The 17,368-nt window shown below is 41.6% G+C and overlaps 1 protein-coding gene across 1 annotated transcript; it reads right to left on the bottom strand.

The window, feature by feature from the left end:
• Positions 1–391: 391 nt before the first annotated feature.
• On the bottom strand, positions 392–13,315 carry adprs (ADP-ribosylserine hydrolase). The gene is made up of 6 exons (XM_034159557.1): positions 12,889–13,315; positions 8,649–8,745; positions 8,313–8,520; positions 2,484–2,671; positions 2,279–2,379; positions 392–975 (listed from the first exon to the last, which is right to left on the bottom strand). Exons 1-6 carry the CDS (start codon positions 13,061–13,063, stop codon positions 584–586), a joined length of 1,161 nt encoding a protein of 386 aa, XP_034015448.1. The 5' UTR covers positions 13,064–13,315; the 3' UTR covers positions 392–583.
• Between the last annotated feature and the right edge of the window lie 4,053 nt (positions 13,316–17,368).

Genomic DNA, 17,368 nt, shown 5'->3' with positions numbered 1-17,368 from the left:
CCAAAGCACATAAAACAAACTTGGCTACAGTGCAACTTTCACATGGAACCTGACAAACAAAACAGGACAGAGTGGCCTGTCATTAAAATTCCTTTTAGATGACTGTCTATACAACACTGTTACTCAGAAAACTAACAAAGCTTGTTTTAAAAGTAATTCTTTAATACAGAGGTCTTAGACATGGCCTGAATATGAGGACATGTCAAAACATCACACACACACACATACATATACATATATATATATATATATATATATATATATATATATATATGAGATGTGTTGCAGGGTCAAAGTAATCTATACTGATTGCTTCAAAAACTTTTTGTACATGACAAAATTTTGAATAGTCTTATTCAGAGAAAGCGACAGCTAAAAGAATATCTCTTTCTGCAGTATTCATCAGAAAAACATTCAAATTACCGTATTGTTTTAGTTCTGAAAATGTTTTAATGATTAAGGTTGTTTTATTAAAAAGTGAACATGTCCTTCATCAGAAATAAACTGAACTTAATTCCAGAGTATCTGAGTGTTTGTAGATGTGTGTGTGTGCGAATGCTTTTGTCAAAGTCCAGTTGAAGAATCACTCTGGTCTTGTCTTCTTTTCTGTACCACTGGAAGCGTTTGGCTGGTTTTCACGTCGGTCTTCACAGCTCTTCTCTCCTGCTTCACTTCTGCCCTCTTGTGATACTTGGTGGTACAACATATGAAGTCGCTCTGCATTCATATCGGCATTCTCCACTCCCTCACAGCACTTTATCCAGGACTGAGGAATGGCTTCGATGCCATAGTGGGCCCCGGCGATAGCCCCGGCCATGCAAGCTATGGTGTCTGTGTCCCCTCCAAGGGCCAAGCTGTATGCTATTGTCCTCTCCAGGCCGCTGTAGTTCTCTGGAAGGCATTCCCGTGGCTGTAGGCAGTGGATGGCGCAGAAGATAGCGGTGGGGACAGAATGGAGTGCAGCAATGCCGTTACCTGAGCGTGATGAGAGAAATAAATGGAGTAAGAAGTAAGTAATACAAAGTAATGCAGTTAAAAGTATCAACGATCCATGTGGAAAGACTGGAACTTGACCCTATGGTTCTATAATTTTAAATATTTGAGTACCTGGGCTACATGATGCTGGAAAAACTGATACTGCAATATTATTCACAACTGTAAGGGTGCTTGTTGAGAGAAACTGCTGTCCTTCCGTCCAGAAAAAACGTCCATGTCCTAAAACTCGAGAACCGTTCTGTAATTTGTCTGTAGCATGGCCCAAGCAGAGTGTCACCCCTATGAGTCTGGTCTGCTTGAGATTTCTTCCTAAGAGGGAGTTTTTCCTTACCACTGCTTCTCTGGGGGTTAGTAAGGTTAGACCTTACTTGTGTGAAGCTCCTTGAGGCAACTCTGTTTTGATTTGGCGCTGTATAAATGAAAATAAATTGAAACTGAAAAAAACTGCAAAACTCTCAAAATCAAACATTTTATACATTAATACTGAGAGGTCAAAGCACTGCCTGCCAAAAAAGAGATGCATTTCTGACATTTATGAATGCCTTTTTTTTTAACTAAATTTTGGGTTTCAAGTAGGACATGTACAGAAGCCCTGAAATGCTCACATTGCCCACTAGATGGCGACAAAGGCTGCTCAAATGTGTAGCAAGGTTTTGACTGTTTATTCATTTGAGAAGTTAACTTTTGGTGAAAATAAGACAGGCTGACAGCCAAACTCAACTTATAGTTGTGACTCCGATGTTATGGACAACTTGGACTAAATGCTGCTGACCAGAGGGCCATTACATCAACTCACAGCATTCTGCTGACTCACACAATGAAATAATTAATATTATATTTCTGAGGTCATTTATGTGGGATGTTTGGGGTCACGTTTCCAGAAATCTCCAATCCCTAGAATTTTTGTACTGACGGGTATGGACAGGCACTGGACGTTTGTGACAACTTGCAGTAAACTTGATGTGCAGTGTCTGCACGTTGCTTACTTGCATAAAAACTTTGGTTTATGCAAGAACCCTTAAATCTAAGTAAATTATGTTAGACTTCTCTTGTAGATTAGTTGCGTAAGATGAGAAACATGCATTTTTTTAAATCAAGCAGCAAAGAAGATATAGGGTGATGATGTTTAGCAACATGACTCTTGCACATGCACATTGCAATGAAGATGCTCATATGACATATTGTGCAGCTGTTGGTGGTGTGACAATACAGCTACTGTGAACGCTCCATAGAGGAACACAAGCTGCTCAACTGATGGATGCAAACTGAAGCAGATACCAACCCAGCTCAGAGATGACCTCCTCGATGCTGACTTTGCTCCTGTCCATCAAGTCTCTAATTCGGTAAAGGCGTTCACAGAAGGGCCTGTCTGCTTCCTTCAGGCTGCATAGAAACATCACACGAAAAGCAGTTTGTTTGTTTGTTTTACCCAGAAATCTGTTTTCTACATTGTTGTTGATCAGGTCAGTAACACGTGCACTACTCACAGTCTGGCATCCTTTCGTGTGGCTTCGTCACTCTCCACTTCCTCCATCTCTGTGATTAGTTTGCCGATGAACTGCTGAGGCAGGTCTAGCGCCCCCTGCAGGGAAAAGAAGACTGCCAACGCTTGCAGCACTGCCCCATTGTAACCCAGAGAGCAGGAGTGGGTCAGCATGGCACCCAGACGGGTAAACTGGACACACAGATATGCTGCATTTCATCAATGTGTAATAAAAAAATGGCATAAAATGTCCCGATTTACTGTGGAATCAAAACAAACAAAAACACTGGTAAAATGTGTTTTGTTTTGTTTTTTACTGCAGTTTGTCTTTAATGATTAAATAATATCTGTAGGTCTGGTTATTTATTTTGATGTACAGACATCTGATATACGAGGTCTGTCAATAAAGTAACGGTCCTTTTTATTTTTTTCAAAAACTATATGGATTTCATTCATATGCTTTACATCAGACAAGCTTGAACTTTCGTGCGCATGCGTGAGTTTTTCCAAGCCTGTCGGTGATGTCATTCGCCTGTGAGCACGCCTTGTGGAAGGAGTGGTCCCGCCCCCTCGTCGGATTTTCATTGTCTGGAAATGGCGGAATGATTTGGACTTTTTTTCCATCAGAATTTTTTCAGAAGCTGTTGTCATGGGACAAGTTGGGACATACCTATCTTGGCTTTCAATGCTTACCAGTCCAGTAAGTATCAGAGAAATTGTGGAGAGCTGGGCTTGTCCTAACTTGTCCTCTGACACGCCGAAACGGAGGTGTTCTTTGTCTCGCTCAAACAGCGGATCGGTCGTTACGCACGAAGCCTCCGCGCGGCTTTCCATGACAAAATCTCTTGATAAAAGTGAAATCTGCTGGAAAATGGCTGATGTCCAGCTCTTATGATAACCAGCGAAAGTGTACACGACGGTCTCGTATCCACAGAGCCATCAGCTTAGAAATGATCTGGAATTTTCTGCCTCGTCGTCGCAGCTCGGCGCGCCGAGCGTCCTTAAAGCCTTTCCTTAAAGCTGTAGTAACAGTCCTTATTCTCTGTGAAGCCCGTAAAATTTTCACCGAAAGCCAGATACATTTTTCGAATGGTTTCCAGGTGCCAGTCTCTAACAGCTTCTGAAAAAATTCTGATGGGAAAAAAGTCCAAATCATTCCGCCATTTCCAGACAATGAAAATCCGACGAGGGGGTGGGACCACTCCTTCCACAAGGCGTGCTCACAGTTGAATGACGTCACCGACAGGCGCGGAAAAACTCACGCATGCGCACAAGGGTTCAAGCTTGTCTGACGTAAAAACATATGAATCAAATCCATATAGTTTAAAAAAAAAATAAAAAGGACCATTACTTTATTGACAGACCTCGTATTATTATACCAAAACAATCCATCTTTCCTTGTTTTTCACATTTATGAAATAAGTACGTTCAGCCAAATATTCACACAAACCTGTGTGATGCCATGTGAGCTCATAATTTGAGCTTCACAACAGAACCAATTTTTTTTAAATAACATATTAGCTATCGCCTACATTACTTTTCTTCTTTAGTTCGTAAGATATGTTTAAAAAGATTTAAGTCATGAAAGAAATTTTCATTGGCACCTGATTCATAATATGATTTTGCCAATATGATCAAAACTTGTAAAACCATTTAGAATTTCGACCCCTGAAGGGTAGAAATTCAAGCCATGACCTACATTTGGTAGTGACATCAAAGATCACGTGGGGGCTTCCCCCGATCTGCATAAAAGATGCTGGGAAGGCCACAGCGACAGCCAATCAGAGCAAAGAAAAACAGCATGATGTCAGTTGGTTGCTCGCTCAAACAAAATAAACCAAGATGGTGGAAAACACTCTGAAACAGTTTATTTCTGTCTAAATCTAATGTTTCTTATATATTTTGTAAAAGTTAGTGAGAAATAAACGCATAAATCTAAAAACTCTGTTTTTGTCACTAGATAACATCTCTGAAGTGATTTACAAGACATCTTATGATCTTAGTGTGCACATCCCATGAACACACATCAAGCAAGTTGGTCAGGTCACAAGTCATCTCAAAGCTTCATGCACACACAGATAAATATGTTCTCTTCAGTAAAATCAGCTGTAATTTTAAAACACATTGCAAAAATAAACCGACATCATAATGCTTGGATTTCAGTACAAACTAAATTTTGTCAGTTTGGTGAAATTTGAAAGGATGTGCAGCTTTAATGAAAGATGACTGTTTGCCCTTTTGAGTCATTTTCCCGTTTAAAAGGTTACAATCATTTGTTAACTGTGTGCAAATCTGTTTTTATTCCAAATATCAATGAGCCCTCACTGATTGATCTTACAAACACATTTATTAGTATACATTAAAACTAGCACATAATGGATTCAGGTGGAACAGTGAATTGTGTCCATTATTATTGAAACCCGCTATATGGGAGGGGAGGTGATGGTCTACTGGTTAAGGTGTTGGGCTTGAGACCAGAAGATCCTGGGTTCAAATCCCCACCTGACTGGAAAATCACTAATGGCCCTTGGGCAAGGTCTTTAATCCCCTATTGCTCCCGGTGTGTAGTGAGCGCCTTGTGTGGCAGCACCCTGACATCGGGGTGAATGTGAGGCATAAGTGTAAAGCGCTTTGACCGTCTAATGCAGATGGAAAAGCGCTATACAACCCCTGGCAAAAATTATGGAATCACCGGCCTCGGAGGATGTTCATTCAGTTGTTTAATTTTGTAGAAAAAAAGCAGATCACAGACATGACACAAAACTAAAGTCATTTCAAATGGCAACTTTCTGGCTTTAAGAAACACTATAAGAAATCAGGAAAAAAAATTGTGGCAGTCAGTAACGGTTACTTTTTTAGACCAAGCAGAGGGAAAAATATATGGACTCACTCAATTCTGAGGAATAAATTATGGAATCACCCTGTAAATTTTCATCCCCAAAACTAACACCTGCGTCAAATCAGATCTGCTTGTTAGTCTGCATCTAAAAAGGAGTGCTCACACCTTGGAGAGCTGTTGCACCAAGTGGACTGACATGAATCATGGCTCCAACATGAGAGATGTCAGTTGAAACAAAGGAGAGGATTATCAAACTCTTAAAAGAGGGTAAATCATCACGCAATGTTGCAAAAGATGTTGGTTGTTCACAGTCAGCTGTGTCTAAACTCTGGACCAAATACAAACAACGTGGGAAGGTTGTTAAAGGCAAACATACTGGTAGACCAAGGAAGACATCAAAGCGTCAAGACAGCAAACTTAAAGCAGTATGTCTCAAAAATTGAAAATGCACAACAAAACAAATGAGGAACGAATGGGAGGAAACTGGAGTCAACGTCTGTGACCGAACTGTAAGAAACCGCCTAAAGGAAATGGGATTTACATACAGAAAAGCTAAACAAAAGCCATCATTAACACCTAAACAGAAAAAAACAAGGTTACAATGGGCTAAGGAAAAGCAATCGTGGACTGTGGATGACTGGATGAAAGTCATATTCAGTGATGAATCTCGAATCTGCATTGGGCAAGGTGATGATGCTGGAACTTTTGTTTGGTGCGGTTCCAATGAGATTTATAAAGATGACTGCCTGAAGAGAACATGTAAATTTCCACAGTCATTGATGATATGGGGTTGCATGTCAGGTAAAGGCACTGGGGAGATGGCTGTCATTACATCATCAATAAATGCACAAGTTTACGTTGATATTTTGGACACTTTTCTTATCCCATCAATTGAAAGGATGTTTGAGGATGATGAAATCATTTTTCAAGATGATAATGCATCTTGCCATAGAGCAAAAACGGTGAAAAGATTCCTTGCAAAAAGACACACAGGGTCAATGTCATGGCCTGCAAATAGTCCGGATCTTAATCCAATTGAAAATCTTTGATGGAAGTTGAAGAAAATGGTCCATGACAAGGCTCCAACCTGCAAAGCTGATCTGGCAACAGCAATCAGAGAAAGTTGGAGCCAGATTGATGAAGAGTACTGTTTGTCACTCATTAAGTCCATGCCTCAGAGACTGCAAGCTGTTATAAAAGCCAGAGGTGGTGCAACAAAATACTAGTGATGTGTTGGAGCGTTCTTTTGTTTTTCATGATTCCATAATTTTTTCCTCAGAATTGAGTGATTCCATATTTTTTTCCCTCTGCTTGGTCTAAAAAAGTAACCGTTACTGACTGCCACAATTTTTTTTCCTGATTTCTTATAGTGTTTCTTAAAGCCAGAAAGTTGTCATTTGAAATGACTTTAGTTTTATGTCATGTCTGTGATCTGCTTTTTTTCTACAAAATTAAACAACTGAATGAACATCCTCCGAGGCCGGTGATTCCATAATGTTTGCCAGGGGTTGTATAAAAGCAGTCCATTTACCACTTACCATATGTATAAAATGGATAAAATCAGCTATATGTATAAAACTGACAAAATCCATTATATGTATCTATTAGTTACAGTCAGTCGGCGCCAAATGATCTACGTGGAATCCCCAGCTCCTAGGCTCACATATGTCCTTGATTAAAAGCCTGACCTTGACTCTGGACCTGCCTCATTTAATAACTGTACCAAAAGTTTGTCTGAAAAAATAAATGCCTGCCTTAAATAAGCACCCGGCATTATGTGCATTAAAAAGATTACATTTGGTCGTGTCACTCTTTTTTCTAAGTATGCAGCAAAGTAATAAATCGTAAAGCCTGATTTATGCTTTTCCACATTGTAACTCTGTGGCCATGCAATGATGATGTGTGCGTGACCCTTTTAATGTTCTCCGTCGCATCTTTATGTAGTTTTCCACAGGAACAGCGGCTTTTCTGGATTAATTTGTCCCTCAATGAGCTCCACTTCTTTACACAATCATCATCCTCCAAACCAACGATACAGTACATGTAATTTCCCTCCATAAATTGCAGGTCATTTGAGCGTCTTTTTCCAACTCCGTGTTGTAAAGTTGGTCATATTTGTGGACTTTTCTGCCAAACATATTTGATCCATGACTGAAATGTAATCAATGTGTGCACTGCAAAAACTTTATTATATGATGAAAGAAGAAGGAGTGAAACTGGAAAAGTGACAAATCACAGCCCTTTGTGGTCTCCGTCATTTAGCAGATGCATCGGTTCGCAGCCATGCAGAGAGCTCTGATCTAAAGAGGTATGGTTTGTCACACCAAGGGATATGTGTGAAACTTAACACCATATTACAATACAGGCAACAAGCAGCATTTTGTTAATAATCACTGGACTTGAATTATGCCCTGCCTCGTTTATGTGCCGGGTCTGATCACAGTTTGAAAAAATAAATGCCCGGGCTTTTAATCACAGAAATAGGGTACCCAATGTCCTCAAATCGGTGAGTGTCAGTGCTGAACTTCATTTTGTACTTCTGTTACTGGGCGCATCCAGACTGCTTTGTTCGTTACATGTGAGGGGTTTTTAATAGAAATGCATTGCGACTGGACGGGACATTTTGTCCAATGTGAGCGAAAATCTGTTACACACGGCGTTTGTTACATGGAAAACCATACAATGGGACTTTTGCTTTTGTCCAGTAAGTGCGATTATCCGATTTATACAATGACAGTTTAGGCGAGTTTTATTGGATAAATGGGGTCACTGCACATGTATCTCGAGCTGCTGTAAGCTGTAGAATAAAGATTTGTCTGGCAGAAGTGCATACAGCTACAGGTATAACATAATTAAGCTATTCCAAATTCTGAAACACTTTTTATATAGCACTATGAAGAATGTGAGAGTTGACCACAAGGGGTGCAGGTGTGGATGCAGTTTATATGTCACACATGATGTGGATTTAAGCCACATGGACACCCTTTTTCTTACCCTTTTGACATCAGCTATGTCAGGAAAAGCCAGAGCAAAGGGGGCCGCCCTCATGGCCCCCCCGTTCCCAAAGGATCCCTTCCCATTAAACTGGTCTCTGGCTGGCTGGAACACATCAGTGAGCTGGGGGGAGGACAGTTTCTTCAACACGTGAATCACTCCAGAACCATATCCACGATCTGGTGATGCGCTGTACTCCTTTGCAAACCTAGAGCAGTGAGACACAGAGCCCTTAGGATTGTACAAATGTGTTGCCATCAATTTATTCTCTGCACCGCCAAACGATATTAAATGGTCCCATGTTTAATCAGCTGTGTGCATTTGTGTGGGTTTAACCTGCGAGCCATGTCATGCTCATCAAAGCCGGTGCGGGTGAGCAGAGACTGGACCACACAACGTGCCATAGCCGTGTCATCACTGTACTCCAGGATACCTGCAAACAATAACAATAGCATTTGCCTCACAAATAAGTTTTTATCAACATTTTGAAGTTACTATCCTGTTGTGGCTGAGCTACAATTTATGCACAAGAGTGCACATCAGTTCTGTCTGAGAGAGGAAATAGAATCATTCAAAGTGCCAGTGTCAGAAATTATTCCTTCATTCATTTTCTGCCTCTTATCCGGGTCCGGGTCATGGTGGCAGTAGACCACACTCCCCTATCCTCAGCCAAGTCCTCTAACTCTTCCTGGGGGGGGGGGGGGGGGGGGGGGGGTCATGAGATGTTCTCAAGCCAGCTCAGAAATATGATCCCTGGGTCTTTACCGGGGCCTCCTCTCAGTTGGACGTGCCTGGAAGACCTACGTTAGGAGACGATCAGAGGGTATCCTCACCAGATGCCTGAACCACTCAGCTTGCGCCTTTCTATGTGAAGAAGCAGCCGCTCTACTCCGAGTGCCTCTTGACAGTCAAACTTCTCATACTATCCTGGAGTGTAAGCCCAGATAGCTGACGGACGAATCTCATTTCATAGGAGCATAAATTGACTAGTAAATTGAGCCTCACCTTATGGCCCAGGTCCTTCTTCACCACAATAGTCCCGTACAGCGTCTGCAAAACATCAGACTTCACCCCAATCCACCTATTGATCTCACGCTCCAACTTACTCCCACTTGTGATCAAGACTCCATGATACTTAAACTCCTCCTCTTGGACCAATAACTCTCCGTAAACAAGATGGAACAGTCCACCCTTTTCCAACAGAGGACCATGGTCTCAGATTTCGAGGTGCCGATTCTCATCCCAGTCGCTTCACACTCAGATTCAAACCTGCTCAGTGCACATCGGAGGTCACTGTATAATGAAGCCTACAGAACCATATCATCTGCAAAAAGCAGACATGGAACTCTGAGTTCATCAAACTGGACACCCAGTGGTCCCTGACTGCCTTGAAATCCTTTCCATGAGCATCACAAACAGCACTGGTGATAAGCAGCAGCCCTGGCAGAGTCCAACACCTTCCAGGAACAGGGCCGATGTGATGCCGAGAATGCATAATCATAAAGAATGCATAAAGTAATCCATTGAAATTTTGATAACCAGGAGTTATTGAGAACACTGCAGCTTGTGTTTGTCATTTGACAATTACAATGTGCATTTCTTGGATCCACTGCAACTTCTAATCATATTCACACACTAATACCAGAGGCTCGGTGCTATGTGCCCACATCAAATAGAATCAACTGGTCTTATTCAAGGGCCCTTTGACACAGAGAGCAGAACTTTTGGTTAACTAATAGCCAACTCCACTAATTGAGATATGGTAGGATACAATCAATCAGTGCTTCAGTGGGCTGAATTACAACACTAGTTATCAGTGGTTTCAAAACTGCATTACCTCAATTAGCTGCAACATTATCATAGTACATGTAACAGGAAAGCCAAACTATGAGTCCTAGTTTTTATTCGTTTTGTTTTTAAAATCTTGTTTCTTGGCTGTTTTATATCATCCATCCATTTTCTGGAGCACTGTATATTATATGCATTTTGGGTTTGCTACACTAGTTTGACAAAACAAGTCATCTGAAGAAATTCAAATGCTAAATTATGTGTCACTTTTTGACTATTACTCAATGTGATTAATCAACAGATTAATAGACAAATAAATGATAGTTGCAGCTCAACAAGAATGTCACTCAAAAGTACATACATCCACCAACATAACAACAATGCCCTGCATAATTATTAATTTGGACTTAAAAATAATAAAAATATGAAGCCAGGCAGAGCGGTGGCTAAGCTGTTAGCACTGTTCCCTCACAGCGAGAAAGTTGGAGGTTCTTTTCTGACCTGGTCCTTTCTGTGTGAAGGCTGCATGCAGGTTCGGTGAATTGGTGACTGAATTGAGCATAGGTGCAAGTATAAATGTGTTTATCTGTCTACATGTGCAGCTCTGGGATTGACTGGCAGCCTGTCTAGGGTGTGCCCTGCCTGTGACCCAGTGACTGCTGGGACAGGCTACACCAGCCCATGACTCTGAACTACAATAGTTGGGTTTAGGAAACAGATGGATGGAAAAGTGAATTCAAGCAGTCAGAATTCTGACTTTCCTTCATCTCGCCTTTATACGTTTATGTGGGAACTGTAATACTGCAGACAAAAAAAAAAAAAAGAAAACACAGTCCTTTGGGAAAGTTTAGAAGCAGACAGTGCTAAAAATCTATCCTGAATCATGTTCAACTGAAGCCCCATCAGTCAACAGGTGTGCACTACAATAAGTAACTGCTCTGGGTCCTAGCTGGTAACCACCCACATACATTTGTGTTTGGTTCTTCCAAAATTTCTAGAAAGTATCCAGGGTACACATGGGAAACCGCTTGGACTTTTCCAGTTGCTGAGGTCCTCAGCACTGGTGCAGGTAGCACCCTCCCATATGATGCTCCCTAAGTAATTGTACGCTTGACTCAGATATTCCAGAGATATCCAAAACTCCTCCAAAGAAACCTCGTACTAAAAATATGCAGTCATCACTTTTGGGTGCTGCTGAGCATCTGCATCTCACATCCACACAGGAAGACTGCAAGCACTAGGACCTTAAAGAATTGGACCTTCATTCTCCTGTAAAAGACTCGACAAGCAACGCTGTTCAGCATTGGCACAGCTCATAAACTCTTCCCAGACAGAGACACTGTAGTGTGTAAGAAAGTGTTTATTTATGATAAAAAAATATATAAATAAATAAAAAAATCAACATGTGTTGTTTTTGTGGATTTATTAAAACAGATCCATCAATGAACAATGTTGAGGTTCTCATGGTGAAACCTGATTACTGTGGAAAAACATGATCTACCTTTTACAGGTAAATACTGTATTGATGGTACATCATGTTAACATCGCTGAAAGTCATCATGCGCATGTGGAGTTGCTGACTTGCATGACATTGAAGCTATTGGGGAAAAAAATGGAAGCACTAAAATCTAAGTTAAGAACAGTATGTGTCTGATTTGTCAAGTTTTGTCATACAGTTTATATATACTTTTTGAGGTCCTGTGACTTATACTCTGGTGTGAATTATATACTGAAAATCACACAAGTCCCTTCAGCTGCTCCCTTGTTTGCACTCGGGGTCACCACAGTTGATCCAACTCAGATGTTGATTTGGCACAAGTTTTACGCCGAATGCCCTTCCTGATGCAACTCCACTTTACATGGAGAAATGTGGCAGAGGTGAGGTTTGAACTGGGAACCTTCAGCATTGAAACCAAGTGCACTAACCACAAATCACACAAACGGAACCCAGTTTTCATATCAACTATCAATGAAGTTGAAATTCATCACATTTATTTATATTTTTGGGTTTTTTATCATTTTTAATGCTTTCATGATGCATTAAATGTGCCTAAAACGTTTCCAAAGTACTGGATGTATGTGTATAAAGTACGACAAATCATTTTTTAAAACTTGATGTATTTTTATTCAAATATTTATGGAAAATAAATTAATTGTACATTAGCAGCCAACACTTGTCTGAGTGTCCTCAACCTTTGAGATGGAGAGATGTCTGGGAAGAGCTTATGAAGTCATGAGGTCCATGGACCGGGGTATTTAGCCATGCCAATTATCTTTGCAGGAAAACAAAGGTCAAAGTGATTCCTATATGGCTGTAAGGCAGACTTGGACTTAAGGTGATGACTGGATGTCTTCGGCAATATCTCTATGGAGGATCCTTGAATGCACCAGGAATGACTGTGTCCAAGGAATGACTACTTAAGGAGACACAGATGAGGTGTGTCAGTTGTGTTGTTAGGGACAGTCACCTACCTACCACATATCAGTCATGTGGTGTGCTTGTCTGGTCATGATCCGGCATGCCAGCACATCAGTGTTGAGGATCGAGCACCCGGAAACAGGATACAAGGGGAAACCTGCAGAAGTGGAGATGCACTGGTCGTCTGACTGGGTGGTTGCCATCCAGGCACTACGTGGCTGCACCACCAGCTCGTGCGCCCAGGCCTGACACCTGGATCGTGGTACAATCTAAAATCTCGCCTCGGGTCCAAACATTTTTCAGGGCCGGCCCTGTTCAAAGCATTTGGACCTCACAGCGTGACATCTGTACCGTCAAACCTCCACCCACCGGCTCCTTTGGTGGCCTCGTCCAGGCTGTTGAGGTGCCGCAGTACGTTCTCCATGGGCACCTCCTCCGCTCCCTCGAACTCGGCTCCGACGCAGTCGCCCAGCACCGCGCCGACCAGAGCGCCCCTGAAGCGGGACAAAGACGCCGGGCCGCCCGCCGCCGCTCTCACCGCCATTCAGCCGCCGAACTACACCAGGAAAACTGCCTCGCTGCTCCGCTGACCGCACTGTGGGGAACCGCGAAAAATGACAACCACAACGCCGTTAAATACCAAAGATATATCAGGGCTAATATCCCTCCCGTCTCCCACTTCCGGAATCCGTCTGACGCCTGTTTGACGCCGACGAAAGAGCGCCGTCCGCGGACATAGAAATGTGCTGAAATAGACTGAGATTTTACTGCCGAATGATGCTGCGTTTACTTCTGGTTGCTCTACTTCTAGAATCTCCAAACAGCAAAACGATTAAAATAAATGCACCCTCAACTGTTTTTCGTTGTTGTTGTTTTTGTTTTGCACCGGTTGGTTGCTAAAAACTGTAATTACTTTGACGTGTTGTGAAGTAGTATTTTGGTGGTGGGTTTTGTGCTTCGCAAAATTTGCTTTAACGCCTGTTGAGTGGAACGACTACAAATGCTGTTTCGGTTTCGCGCATACACGACGTTTTACGGTATATACGCTTTCAATACATCGCCATCTGCTGTCATCAGAGGGGATAACAACCCACTGGCACTGTGACCAAGGAATGGATGAAAATGTTTGGTGCAATATATATATATATATACTGCTGGGATAAGCTCGAGACTACAGGCCAGGGGTGGTTCGGTGGGTGGGGGGCGAGCCCACCATACAAAAAAAAAGAAAGATATTTACCTTTGTTTAATTTTAATGTAATGTTTAATTTTGGGCAGTATGGTGGTGGTTAGTACTGTTCCCACACTCTCATGAGCGCCACTAGTTTAGTTTACGGCAAACTACAAGTGGACACTCTCGTTTTGGCCGAACTTCTAGCCAGTTTCTGGGTACTCTGTGTTAGTCCGCGGCCGACGGGCTTGATGAATTCCTGCGCAAAAAGTAGTTCCCAGATAATGCTGATAATTCCTGTGAGATAATGAGTATATCTCATCTAAATTAATTCTAAAGTTTACCAGTAATAAATTTACAAACTGAAGAGTAGCCGTAATAAATATTTAAGAAACTTAAAATTTATGAACAACTTCACCTGTTATTGCTCAAGCACATGGTGTCTTTTAAAGTAAATAAACGAAAATAAGTAAAATAAAACAAGATGTTTTTAAGTTTGATAACCTAATGTTTGCTACAGTTAGTCATTATTTTCCACTGTATAAAAAAAAAAAGAAGCTGAACATATCTCACTGTGTTCATCAATATGAAATAATTTTTACACTGTATCATGTGTCCTTAGATGTAAGATAAAGCTCTATGATCTACATGATACTATTATAAAGTGTTTTTGGAGATTCCTGACCAATCTGTCAAAATTCCCTGGTGATTACGAAAGATGTGGTTTACAATAAAACAAATTAAAAAAAAATAATAAAAAAATAAAATTAATAATTTAACTTTGCTAATTTGACTTTTTTATGTTAATATTCACCATTGAAAGAGTTTATTACATCAGTGACAATATTACACTGTCATTTTACGAATGAGCAGAATCTGCTCAGCAGTTTGCCCAATTGCAATGAATCAATAGTATCTTCCGCGACTGTTTTTTAAGCAGGTGTCAGTGTACATGTATACATTTTTACCTTAATGAAATCAATCAATCACTCAATTAATTGTGAGTACAGAGACAGCAGAATCCTTCTTGTGGCACTGGCAGGTAGTGGCACCTCAGTGGCATTCTGTGGCAGTTGAAAGGTCTCCTATCAGCTAGGGCGGGGCCAGGTTTGCCGTTATATTTTTACTGCTGTAAATCATTTTTTTTCCCTAAAATGTTTCAGGTTGGTGGTGATTGTGCCCAAGTGTAATAGTTTCACCTACACTCATGAATGTGGTTGGCCTGATGGGCACACTGATGTAAAGAAAAAAAAAAACCCTTTGTATGTATATTCCCAGTGTTGGGGAGTAACTAGTTACATGTAACAGAGTTATGAAATTAAATTACAAAATAAATATATACTCAACAAAAATATAAACGCAACACTTTTGGTTTTGCTCCCATTTTGTATGAGATGAACTCAAAGATCTAAAACTTTTTCCACATACACAATATCACCATTTCCCTCAAATATTGTTCACAAACCAGTCAAAATCTGTGATAGTGAGCACTTCTCCTTTGCTGAGATAATCCATCCCACCTCACAGGTGTGCCATATCAGGATGCTGATTAGACACCATGATTAGTGCACAGGTGTGCCTTAGACTGCCCACAATAAAAGGCCACTCTGAAAGGTGCAGTTTTGTTTTATTGGGGGGGATACCAGTCAGTATCTGGTGTGACCACCATTTGCCTCATGCAGTGCAACACATCTCCTTCGCATCATCCGTGAAGAGAACACCTCTCCAACGTGCCGAACGCCAGCGAATGTGAGCATTTGCCCACTCAAGTCGGTTACGACGACGAACTGGAGTCAGGTCGAGACCCCGATGAGGACGACGAGCATGCAGATGAGCTTCCCTGAGACGGTTTCTGACAGTTTGTGCAAAAATTCTTTGGTTATGCAAAGCGATTGTTCCAGCAGCTGTCCGAGTGGCTGGTCTCAGACGATCTTGGAGGTGAACATGCTGGATGTGGAGGTCCTGGGCTGGTGTGGTTACACGTGGTCTGTGGTTGTGAGGCTGGTTGGATGTACTGCCAAATTCTCTGAAACGACTTTGGAGACGGCTTATGGTAGAGAAATGAACATTCAATACACGAGCAACAGCTCTGGTTGACATTCCTGCTGTCAGCATGCCAATTGCACGCTCCCTCAAATCTTGCGACATCTGTGGCATTGTGCTGTGTGATAAAACTGCACCTTTCAGAGTGGCCTTTTATTGTGGGCAGTCTAAGGCACACCTGTGCACTAATCATGGTGCCTAATCAGCATCTTGGTATGGCACACCTGTGAGGTGGGATGGATTATCTCAGCAAAGGAGAAGTGCTCACTATCACAGATTTAGACTGGTTTGTGAACAATATTTGAGAGAAATGGTGATATTGTGTATGTGGAAAAAGTTTTAGATCTTTGAGTTCATCTCATACAAAATGGGAGCAAAACCAAAAGTGTTGCGTTTATATTTTTGTTGAGTATAATTGTAATCCATTACAGTTACTGAGGAAAACAAATGCATTTAAATTACTGCTACTAGTTAAAATATTGGTGGGCTTCCTCCCACTTCCAGGTTAGGTGAACTGGGAAAATTAAATTCACCGTAGGTGAGTGTGAATGTGTTTGTCTCTCTATATGTGGCTCTGTGGCATACTGGCGACCTGTCCAGGGTGTACCCCACCTCTTGTCCAGTGACCGCTGGGATTGACTCCAGCTCCTCCATGACCTTTAATTGGAATAAGTGGGAATACAGTGCATCTAAAAAGTTTCGTTATGTTACAGCCTTATTCCAAAATTGATTAAATGAATTTTTTCCTCAACATTCTACACACAGTACCCCATAATGACAACGTGAAGAAAGTTTTTTGTTTTTGTTTTTTTTAGATTTTTGCAAATTAAAAAAAAAACAGAAATCACATGTACATAAGTATTCACAGCCTTTGCCATGAAGCTCAGAATTGAGCTCAGGTGCATCGTCTTTCCACTGATCATACATGAGATGTTTCTCCAGCTTAATTGGAGTCCACCTGGGGTTTTTCTTCTTCTTCTTGCGTATGAGTGTTGTAAAGCTCATCCAACAATGTTGGCCAGGTATTGAAGCCATCTCTCCATATCATCATCTATGATTGTAAGGTCGCAATGGGTGGAGGGAGGGTGAAGGATCTTACATTCACACAGTATGTGAGCAGCGGTCTGGGCCTCTGCTCTGCACTCGCACGAAGCTGATGGTTTCAACCCCCATCTATGCATATCTGCACCAAAAAGACCCACTCCGGCTCTGAGATGATTTAAGGTTACCCACAGGTGACAGGGGAGGTCAGAATCTGTGGGTGCGGTAGTGTTAGGGGTTACTGGACAGGGTGATGGTTTTGAGTCCACTCTTCGTTCCAGGCCTCTATGATTTTGTAGTTGTGGCTATGGAGAGTTGCTGATTGGCGGTAGAAGGAGCGACGTGATTTCAGGTGTTGAGGGCCAGGGCCAAGGATCTGGGACAAGGCTGTGTAAAGGTTGTTCTTCATTCACCCAAGCCTGCTAGGATATTTTGTATGTTGCACATACATACCCCAGGTATGTTGCACATACCTGGGGTAAATTCAGTTGATTGGACATGATTTGGAAAGGCACACACCTGTATACATATAAAGTCCCACAGTTGACAGTGCATGTCAGAGCACAAACCAAGCATGAAGTCAAAGGAATTGTC

Source organism: Thalassophryne amazonica, chromosome 19 (genome assembly GCF_902500255.1).
Source record: "Thalassophryne amazonica chromosome 19, fThaAma1.1, whole genome shotgun sequence".
NCBI classification, from domain to species: Eukaryota; Metazoa; Chordata; class Actinopteri; order Batrachoidiformes; family Batrachoididae; genus Thalassophryne; species Thalassophryne amazonica.
Note: the sequence above shows the minus strand (reverse complement) of the source record. Positions and strands in the feature narration are given on the sequence as shown.